This window comes from Varroa jacobsoni, unplaced genomic scaffold (genome assembly GCF_002532875.2).
Source record: "Varroa jacobsoni isolate VJ856 unplaced genomic scaffold, vjacob_1.0 contig00150, whole genome shotgun sequence".
Classification (NCBI taxonomy): Eukaryota; Metazoa; Arthropoda; class Arachnida; order Mesostigmata; family Varroidae; genus Varroa; species Varroa jacobsoni.
The window spans coordinates 63,825-74,734 of NW_019214420.1; the positions used below are offsets into that span (position 1 = coordinate 63,825).

General features: G+C 40.2%; 2 protein-coding genes across 2 annotated transcripts; one reads left to right on the forward strand and one right to left on the reverse strand.

Annotated features, from left to right (window-relative positions):
* Positions 1-3: 3 nt before the first annotated feature.
* On the forward strand, positions 4-7,146 carry LOC111270863 (tectonic-1). Its single transcript, XM_022851315.2, has 7 exons — positions 4-611; positions 996-1,153; positions 1,395-1,566; positions 1,855-2,084; positions 2,658-3,029; positions 3,212-3,519; positions 3,853-7,146. Exons 1-7 carry the CDS (start codon positions 305-307, stop codon positions 4,070-4,072), a joined length of 1,767 nt encoding a protein of 588 aa, XP_022707050.1. The 5' UTR covers positions 4-304; the 3' UTR covers positions 4,073-7,146.
* A 613-nt stretch (positions 7,147-7,759) lies between these two features.
* Positions 7,760-10,531, reverse strand: LOC111270865 (uncharacterized). The gene is made up of 4 exons (XM_022851323.2): positions 10,060-10,531; positions 8,804-9,012; positions 8,408-8,608; positions 7,760-8,099 (listed from the first exon to the last, which is right to left on the reverse strand). Exons 1-4 carry the CDS (start codon positions 10,115-10,117, stop codon positions 7,764-7,766), a joined length of 804 nt encoding a protein of 267 aa, XP_022707058.1. The 5' UTR covers positions 10,118-10,531; the 3' UTR covers positions 7,760-7,763.
* Positions 10,532-10,910: the final 379 nt, after the last annotated feature.

The window sequence follows — 10,910 nt, forward strand, 5'->3', positions numbered from 1 at the left end:
GTTTATCCGTATTCGTATATATAGACCATTGTCAGCCAATGTACGTCATAAGTTCTGTATATGATAAACGCATATTTTCAATTGTTCGCTGAATCAGGACCTAGTGATTGTTGTGAATCTTCGTTAATTTCAATATAAAAATACTACATCGATAGAAGATCGAACGTAGCTGTAAATTGTGTCAGGTGGCTTGCCCACGTACCCAAGGAATGCGACGAAAATGTTGCAGCTAAATCCCTGACATGCGCCTTGATTGGGTAATATTAAATGCGTTGAAGTTACTAGCGCAGTGTACTTATCGTCGATGATGTTGTCGGGCACCTTAGGCACCGCTTTAGCTAGCGGCTCCTTAGCGTTCCTAACGATCGGCTTGTCCATGTCATCACGATCACTGGGAACTCTAGCGCAGACCACGACGGCTCCCCAAACTAGTACTTTTTACAGTAGTCAAAATGGGCAGACAAGCGGAAGCAGCTTTAAAATTTCAACCGTACCATTTCGAGCGTGTGTCAAGAGCCTATTGTGCTACTGCGACCTTAGCAATCTCTGCGATCTCGGCTGTTGTTGTGATCCTGAATGCGAGCAGACAGTAACAAATGCATTTTCCACAGGTGAGCGTGAAATGGCGTCCAAAGACGCCAATAAGAAGATGATTGCGTACGTAAAAATTTGCGATAACTTAACTGGGCTTAGCATTTTCATGAAAATCTCTTAGAATTCGCCTGCAAAACACGCTTGCTACCTGAATTGATACAGCTGTACCAAACGCTTGTCTGTCAGTGAGCGAGCCCGTGTATCTGTTTTCTATAAAATACACTTGTTTCTTGCATCTAGCTGAAGTATTTTTTACCAAGCTCTTTGTTCACTATCAGCACTCTTCATTCAAGGCTCAGTCTACAGCTGAACTTTTACTCTTAACGCGCATATAAATTAATCGACTTAACTTTGTTATGGGCAGTCAGCAGTGATTTTACTGGCACAAATTTCTGTTTCAGATTGTCCGTGTGATCTTCCTAATGAGTATGCTGTTCCCTACTGCAGCCAAAATGATATTCTTATTTCAAATCAAACGCATCTGATCAAACGGCCCATTGGAGATCTTTTCTGCATTGTGGACGAACATGTCTACAAGAAAGACACATACACCGAAGGGGTATGTAGACGGCCTATTGCGAAATCCGATGCAAAATAAACAGAAAAGGAAAAAACTGACGGCTTTGCTATAAGAGATATGAACAAATACCGCAGCACATATATATATATATATATATATATATAGAGTGACAAAGATTCATTTGCTTAACTGGCTGATAGTTTGCAAAAAAATCGAGCTTTTGCCGCAGAAAACTTTGAGTGCAGCAGTGTTCATGTATCTCTAATGAAATATACTACAGAAGACGCTCGCAGAGGAAGAGTTCAACCGTAGGCTGAAACACCTAGAGGCGTTGGGCGAATACGTAGCCGGAAGTGACGAAGATCACGTATTGTCATTTTCTCGCGATGGCGGGATTCGTCAGGGGAACCGTATGAAGGTGCGGCTCAGGAGCGGACAAGTGACAAACTTCGGTATAGTTCTCATTCTAACTAACTAACAAACCGGTATAGATTCTGCTGCCAAATCGAGGCTTTCCACGGTATAATATTAATAATAGATGGCTTCTACTTTATCGAAAGTCGATAATGCTGGTGGGAGGAGTTGACAGAGAGAAAATATTGATATTGAAACTAAACGTGCAAAGAACGCGATAGATAGATATACTCAGACTTCGTTTGAGCTGGAGCAGATTCGCAAGTGAAGTGTTAATAAACACAATTTAAATACTTGCCGTGTTTGTGCCAATCTTCTAATTTCAGTCATTCCCTCAGCAATTGGTGGGGATACGTGTGACACGTTAAGTTTAGTGCGTTATTTACGTCCTCGTCGCACTCGGTGCCTGATCTCATTTTCATGCGATAGCCGTTTTACGCAGATGAGTTACTTCACCGATCCAGCGTTTCTTGTAACGGAAGCGCTCTCATCAACAGTCATACCTCTCGCTTATATTTGTTTATTCAACAAAGAGTGCGCACCCCACAGTACACAGGTATAAAAAACATGGAATAAAGATAAGGCTACGATTTCCCCTAGATTAGCGACAAGACTAGCTCTTCGTTAATTATTTCTCATGATTTTTACCTATTTTTTAGGTTACGATGTTCCAAAGAAACTTTTTTTTACTTACGAACGCATTCAGTACATGCACAGAAAACCTTTTTTTATTCAGACAGGCAATTTGCGTCCATATATATGTATATTCAGGGTAAAGCAAAAGAGTTTGGACCGTTTGAAGAGAATCTCTTTATAGTTAGAGTTTTTATTTTTTCTCTACCAAACTGGGAAGAAATATGCGAATTATTGCAACAATTAGCAGAATGTTAGGGTAAATATTTTCTGTTAGATCTGTTGATTGCCTTCAGATCGTGTAGTAAGGTGTGTAAACGTTGGAACATATGCTCGTAACGTGTTTATTTAATATTTTAAAGTCGCTATTAAATAAGGGTGTATATAACATAAGTCATTACTCCTAGTTTCGGTGGCAACAGCCTCGGTTACTGTTCAGTCAAGCTCACATATTCAAATAAATCTTGTGTATTACTCTTACGATTACATATTATAGGACTTGACAGTGTGCTCGTACTTCAGTCGAGTCGAGTATCGAATCGTGCACAACGGCACGCTCGGCGTGCAGGACGTTTACATTTTTGTGTACCGAAATGAGCAACTGCCCGCCCACGGAACCGTGGTCCCACTTCAAATTGACGTCTATTTCGAGACGAAACAGGACGCCGCCGTCAGACTTAACGGCGGCCCAACTCTGCGAAGTGGAAATCCAGGATACATTCCAGGGAAGCCGATATTGACAAAAAACGGCGATTCGTCGACGCGACCAATGTCAGCTCCGTTCCGCGATTGCACAGATATTGAAGGGGGAGCAGTCCTGTTCGGGGAGAACCTAAATACCGTATGCCTGTTCTCCACATGCGAAGAGGTGGTGTATGACAAGTAGAATATACTCGTATATAGCACTACGCTGTCAGATAACAAAACCTAATAAGTAACCATATGAAACATTTACATACGCATCGTTAGGCGGAAATCGACGCCAAGACGTCGAGACAGCTGTCCTGAATAGCCACAGAAGCATATAAAAGTGTTATTTATCATGCGCAGGTTCGCGATAACCTGCCCACGATGCTCGCTGGGGACGGGTACGTCGGCGCTTACGGCAGCTCTGATCCTCGAATCAATGACGATTGGGTTGTTATTGACGAGGATCCGCTGACGCCAGGCGGTGCGCAAAACAACTCGTGCAGTTTCCGCATTAATGTGCTTATTGCTTACCAGCGTACACAGTTTCGAATCAGCCCCCAAAATCGAGTTGTGTATGTGCGAGCACAATATTCCGCCCTGGAGGACTTACGGGCACTCGTCGAAATCAATGTCGACTTCGTCGATATGAGTGACGATTCACAAGTCAAGTAGGTATCCATCGTATGTTAAACGTTACCGGATTCAGCTGATTTCCTATAGTTTGCAAAACGTTATAGCCCCAAAACAACAAACGTAATCCCAACTTAGTCTATGTGTGTCTGAAGCTGGATTTCGTCAATATGATGTGAATCCTTCTACCAGATCGAGTTTCAGTGAAGTTCTCTGCTTTTTGCACTTCGACAAATGTAACGTACTGCCAAGTCTCGACGTCAAGTTAGCGTTGGAATAAGAATAACGAATGCCAAGGACCGCTACCAAGGCAGAAATTAGGTCAAATTTAAGTTATGGGTTGATGATCATCTGATTTTGTGCATTAACAGGTATGCCGGTCCACCTGTTATCGACGTGAAGCTACCTGAAGACTTCTTCTACCCGTTAACATTTGGAACCAGTTCAGCGCGCTCGACATCGATATTTGGCCGACCTTTTTGGCTGGGACGTAAAGCCGACACTACAACATTACCGCTGCTGCCATCTATACTCTACTTTTTTATATTAACACTATTGGTATTGATCACTTCTCGTAGCATTATTACTTAATCACTGGAATACAAAGGAAGTTACTTCTACGTAGGACAACTAATGGACGTTATAGTATATGAAACTGATGGTAACAATAGCAATTAAAATAATTATCAAGGCGATACGTCTAAATATTGTCAAATATTTAAATGGATACACGGTAGCTGTGTTTTCTTTTTGTGCTGCAGTGAAGACCGAGCTTTGTTAAGATCATGACTACAGTTCGGCTTTCAACTCGAAACTAATTTACGCCCAAATATTTTTTGTCTGCATAGAAAGCAATCCAAGTATCGATGCGCCCTGTCGTAATTCATGACGTCCTCTCATTGTATCAAAACTACGCCTTCGGTTTTCTGCTCTGGTCTTCGGACACTGGTAAAAGCTACTTTCAGCTGATTATTGGTTGCATACGCAAAGTTTCATACATTGGTCAAATATAGATGGATTCTACCACTTCGTATCAGGCATTGTCCAACTGGTTCGCTTCACAATGTCTCAAGAATGGGAAGAAAAGGACTCAAACTGGCCGTTGCGACTGGGCCGGAACTGAGGTCTAAACGAAGTCTCTTAGAGGAACTGATGGTATTTGCTTTCAAGGACACATTTTTAAAAACTAAGTAGATCGTAAATTTTGTTGACCAAACAATCAACAAGTACCATCTGTAGCTAGGGATAAGACAGAGGAGAAATTTTCATGTTAATCGCTAAAGCTCATTTGGATACATGATAACATTTTTTTTTTGCATTACATAACACCACCACCACTAAGGTTCTCGAAGTTCATGCAGAGGGGCAGAATACATTAGGTTTCAGTATCTTCTGCTTTGATCAGCAATCCATAATCTCAATGAGAACGGCGCTGAGCCTTCTCCAGGTGGCAGTAGAACCCCCATCTTTAATTTCGCACTCGAGTAAGAAAAGCTTTCTTTCCACACGGCGATCTTCATCGGAAAGCGTAACACCCGTCCGCCTTCGATGAGGTTTCATCCGTCCACGAAAAACGGGCTGATAAACATTATCATGGCTTCTTTGCAAAACGAATAGTTTGTTTTCTTGCAGATGTCAACCGTTTATCATACCTCACAAAAAAGATGATAATATTATTCTACCTCGAAATGTGAAAATATCTAGCGAAAGGATAATCGAGGCAATAGAAATCCAATAACTTCGGTGGCATACTCCATATCGGTCAATGATGAATGAGTTGTTCGATGTTGAAAATCGCATCAGCTACTGTGGCGCTTTTTTAACGACTACAAACTTTGCTTGAATACTATACAAATCCATTTGAAGAACCCAAATAACGATCAAACCGATCGTATCCATAATATGCGTTATCTTGATTTCAATTCAGTATAATGCTTAATCTTCGACATATGTACGTACCGCGTTTCGTGCTGCGAGAAGCCGACCTTATGGCCATCAGCTCTGATTGCTTATGAGAGACTTCGTCTGCCGGTATAGGCACGTATCAATGACTTAAGGCTTAATTTTAATATAAATCTACGGCGCCACATACGAAGGTTTTAGCCGCGCTAGACGAAAGCAAAAATTACCATACTTGCACCAAATAGCTGGTACTGCATTAAGTGTGAACACAGCCAATATGTAGGCTATGTTTTTCCAGCAAATTACGGCACACGTAACTACTAAGCATGAACAACACCGATAGACATAAGATAAACGGGCAAAAGTTTCTAGCACTTTTTTTTTCATTAAATAAAGCCAAGATTAGCTTTGTTCAATGAAAAAAAGGAAAAAGGTGTGTGTATATTGCAGCCATTGCGATATACGTTTCCCAGCTGCCAAATGATTTAAAAAAACAAAAAAAAAAAACTAAATTTGACTTCGGACAAAAATACAATTACAAATCGTAAAAAAACCTAATGTACCCAATCAGAGATGCAAAATGGGGTGAGAAAACACCTAACGAACAATGAATTTTTAGCTTTTGTTGAAAAATATGATTATCTATTTGACCTAAAGGAAAAATCTATGTGAGTTCCATGGAGTGGAATAATTGATGATGTACCATTTTTAATACAAATCGATAAGCTATACACAACACGGGATCGAGCAATAGTAATTAACTATTGTATAGTTCCTTTGTACTAGACTTCATTTTGCCTTGATCTATTATTTTATCTGGCAACATGTCTGATTTGGTCGTCATATTATGACACTTATGCTGCAGTGCAGCGATTCCGTGTTCGATTGTGCCTCGTATGGTCTTATACTGATTATATATACACTTTCCTTAGCTGTGGTGATATCTTTCTTTAAGACGCCAGAGCTTGAACGCTCGACGCACGACTGTACAAGCCATATAAATCCCTATACACGTATAAACTTAGCCACTTATTTGTAGAACTGAACGGAAGAATTAGCAGCGAAGGTGGAACACAGTTATATAGGTAATAAGCGTAAGATTACGATAGAAATCATGTAACCATTTAGAGGTGTTTTATAAAACTAATTTAAGCAACGAATTTTACAATGGGCATAGGCCTTGAATTTGGAGTCATTTCTCTATTTTTCTAGTTTCTGCACATCCGACTGACAGAAGTTCTCTACAAATGAGAAACATTCAATTGCTACAAAGGCTTTTTGAGGAACTACGAAACTACGCTGAAAAAAAGATCTCATAAAAACACCTGGCCAGTTGTTTCGGATACATACAAGCTTATCGAGCAAAATTGTGAGAAGCTCAGTGCGGCTGATGCGTATAGCTCATCGGAAAAAATCGGCGCTCAGTACAAAAGATAACGCGAATTCTATCCACAAAGCAGATATAAGCTAACCTTTCCTGGCTGTTATTTACTGGCGATAAAGTTCGTGCTATGCTAGACTATGCGCGTCCTCGTCAATGTTCCAGAACGAATATAGTAGATAACAGATTTGCCTTTTTTTTTCTCTCTTTAGCTATGCGTTACTAGGCCACAATATAGGATCAAGTCAGACATCGTTAAAGGAAGTAAGTTCTAAGTGGAATTTTGTTCGAACTTAGAATCGTTCAATGTTTTGTCATCTACGCACACTTTCTCAACCCTCTCGATTTTCTCTCATGAAATAAATAAATAAATCATAATAAATTCAAAGCGTTCCATTTGAGAGAGTTAGGTACGTTAAGTAAGACTAAACGTCAGAGGAGACGGTGAAAAACGTAAAAAGTGACTATTGGATCGTATAGTATATTTCTGGTAAATTGCTACAGGGCATCGGGATGGTTAGCGCAATACGCAGAACTAACGTTAAGGCCAATTTAAAGTTGACTACTTCTATATATCTGGGTTGAACCGTATTCAGTTATCTGTCGATTAGAGCGCCCCGTTCTGTTGACTCGAAGACGTGCCTTACTGCTAAGCGTTTTCATGCGTCCAACCTCATTCCGACGACAATACAATGCCTAAAGTATGAAATTATTGGTCGCGTATTTCGAATAACATATTTCCGAAAATTCGACATTAACGTTCCCTGTTGAAGCACCTCGGTACGACGAGGCTGAACGTAAAGAAAATCTGAAATTTCTTATTATACAATGATATAGTTCCCGTTTCTTTAGATACAAATTAGCAAACGTTATAATACAAGTAATGTCTATTGTACTCGTAAATGATAACGACGAGTCGTTGCCGCTTCGTTACCCTCTAACGGTTGCTATAGGACAAGGTTGGTTGGAAACTGAAACTGTTAGAACAAAATACATTTGTTAATAGTCTCCCATTCTAGCAGACGCATGAGAGTCTTCCTTTATTTGATGGACTTTGTTACGTCCGTTTGACACGGCGTTATTAGTTTTATCTGTGAGATTCATCAATGATTTTGCCACAACTCTACGTAGATCGAGATGAGACACCATGCTATCGATGGTCTTTCTTGCCACCGCTTCTAGTTGTAAACGAAGTATTTCACCAAATCTCTTTACGAAACGGTTAATAAACCAACGATTAATGACATTTAGTGCTGACGTTCCCGTAAAGTCGGTCAATGTCATAACCAGATTTTCCACAGCAAACTTCTCTAGTACAAACATGCTTCCGGTCATCTGTAAACATAGTTTATACACAATGGAAGTAACAAATCTCTTGTTCATTCTTGGACTTCTCACATGCTAGGCTACGTTTAGTTACTCGTGCTACTACTACTACTACTAATGATTTCGATGGCTGTTAGCGTAAACTGCAAATATTTGCGTCCTTTGTTGGAAGCATCTAACAGCACACCCTGCAACCCGATGTTAGGTTTCTAACATTTTCTACAGTTTGATCTGCATTAAACCAATGTCAAAATTAAGCTCTAAAATCAACGAGAAGCACTTATGAATGTTTCTTATCAAGCGGTGCTGTTGCTTACCGTCAAACGCATATTGAGGCTGAGCTGTTTTACGAGGACCTGTATCTGTCCCTTAAGGCGGACTCCGAGCTTCATCGCATACACTGCACGTGCCCGCACGTCGTCTACACCAAGCTTCAGGTCGATTAAGAGTTTTTTGCCATCAAAATTCATTATTGCCCCACCTGTTCGGCGCAGAGAAGCAATCCCTACTACGGTCACCTGGGACATGAAAATAGTGAAAAGAAATATGCGGATCTCCAACAAAAAGTTATGGCTGGTAAGGCCGAAAAGGTAATCGGTCATGACGCTACACAGCGCCACGAAACGATTGCGCACACATGAATATTTGCTTATCGAATGTATAGATAGTTTAGTAGATCGTTCATACTGTAATACTTTAAATGTTTGACGAACGTTTTGGATGGAGCCAAGATCAAATTGTACATCAGGCAGGGTGAACGGTTCCAGGAGAGCCACTATATCATCATCAGAGGTGATGTCAGATAGAATGTTGTCCACAAAACTATCCGCATTGCCTATCTGTTTTTCATTTAAATTTCTAAAGGCAGGTATCGAATATAGCTCAACGAATGTCGGCTGGGCCATGTCGACGGGGTGTTCACCTAGGATCATTCGAGAAAGCAAATCGAACATGATAAACTTATTTGATAAGCTCTCATCTACTATTAGTAAGTAGAATAGTTTTTGAAATGTGGTTGTCCAGCTTTATAACGTATATAAATATATATATGTGTATATATATATACACACTTTAGCAGGGTATTTATTGAAATGCGTTTATCCACTTCTCTTGGTAGTGGAAAAACTTATTCTTTGAACTTATTCAAAGCGTCGTTTATGCAGCCTCAGAAAAAATTAGCTATTATTTAGTCTCTACGCGTTAAACGAACTTCCACTGAAACTGAAAACTTACTTTTTATCCAAAATCGACGGTGTGCGTTACTGCATGTTTTCATGCGGCTTTTAAAAGATCAGAGAAGGATCTTCCGAAACAAGCGGAATATTCTGCTGCGACGTGGTCTTTAGTTCAGAACGCTCGGGTTTTGATACACCATTTAATTTACGTTTTAGAGTAAAACATACTCATTTTAAATCCGGTCATCTCTATAAGCAGCAATAATTAGTATTCTCAAGCCCATGCATTTTCATGGCTTTTGGCCTACGCTCAGCCTAAAATTTAATATATATTTAATATATAAATATAGCTGCTAGAAACTTCTTCATGTAACGTATTTGAGCGACACTTTAGCGAGTTTATACCTGTCAATATCACTTGACGCATAGTTACTGGTAAGAAATTATTTGTGAATTAAAAAAAAAAAAACAATATTTTGAATCTGGTTTCGGATTGAAGCGCAATGAATAACGGTTATATTGAATGAACACATGCAAACGTTTCGCATTTAGATGCAATTTTATAAAGAAAACGTAAAGGAGTAAGTTTCAACATAGGTTGCCGTACCCTTTATACGTATACATTTTTTTTTCCCCAAAACGTTAATTTGTAGACCTTCTCTACGGAGCTTCATTTTGAGTTACTCGCCGCTAGACTGCTAATCATTTTGCAAGAGCTACTGAATGCACATTAGGGTTTGGGCTATTACGGCTCTCAGTACTGTTTAACTTGAACTTATCGTTAGCATACTTACTAATTGCATGATGAATCTGTACCACCGCTGCTAAAATGAACGCGAGAGGTGACATCATTTGTATAGCGCGCACTCCGATAGCTCCAGCTTCAACTGTCGGCTAGTTGACTTTTCAAGGTCTCGCGAGTCGGGGCCAGATTAACTTAATGGAATGAGTACTAGGCCGAACTTTGCACGCAGTCGCGAGCTCGAGTACACAGAATCATAATCAACAAGGGCGTTGCGTGGCCAATCGCTGGGAGCATTATCCTTAACCTGTTTTTGAGCGAAAAATAGAAACGAAAATTGGTCAACGTGAGCGCAAATTAGATAGACCTTTATGCTAAACACAAATGGGAGTCAAGACATCGTCATTAGAAAAAAACTGATCGGTTACTTGTGCCGTTAAGATATGCCTATTTGTCGTGTTTCTCAGCCATAGGGCTCATCCAGTTGGGTTTAAAAGTGGGTCTGAGTGACCTACACGTAACACAAATATATAATTGTTAGAAGTATATGGGCTCCTGACATCAGCTAAAGCAATGATTGATGTCGACCATCATCCGTCGGACCGAACTGAAATTGCAACGGAAACGTTTGTGCTTTGCACCCGCAGATTATCGTGTATGCGACTGTCAATGTGAAGCCATCAGACGACGCAGGCAAGTCCATTGGACATTGAAAAGAGAAACTCCCTATCTGTTACGATGCCTAAAGTTCGCCAGTGAAAATAGAGGGCGAGTCTTTTCATTTTCGTGTTAAATTAATCTGATTTGTCAGCCTACTGCCGCTGCGTATGGGGAATTTTCGGATGAGCTCAACGAAGTACTAAAGGAGTGGTTTTCGAACACAGCAGAAATTCATAGATGAAA

Bases quoted from the DNA above. Each gene is read 5' to 3' on its own strand.
- LOC111270863 (XM_022851315.2), top strand. From the start codon at position 305: ATGATGTTGTCGGGCACCTTAGGCACCGCTTTAGCTAGCGGCTCCTTA. The intron at 1,154-1,394 runs GTATGTAGACGG...AATATACTACAG, and splicing joins AAGACACATACACCGAAGGG to AAGACGCTCGCAGAGGAAGA. The intron at 3,520-3,852 runs GTAGGTATCCAT...GTGCATTAACAG, and splicing joins AGTGACGATTCACAAGTCAA to GTATGCCGGTCCACCTGTTA.
- LOC111270865 (XM_022851323.2), bottom strand. From the start codon at position 10,117: ATGATGTCACCTCTCGCGTTCATTTTAGCAGCGGTGGTACAGATTCAT. The intron at 9,013-10,059 runs GTAAGTATGCTA...GAATGATCCTAG, and splicing joins ACAGATTCATCATGCAATTA to GTGAACACCCCGTCGACATG. The intron at 8,100-8,407 runs GTAAGCAACAGC...CTATGTTTACAG, and splicing joins GCCTCAATATGCGTTTGACG to ATGACCGGAAGCATGTTTGT.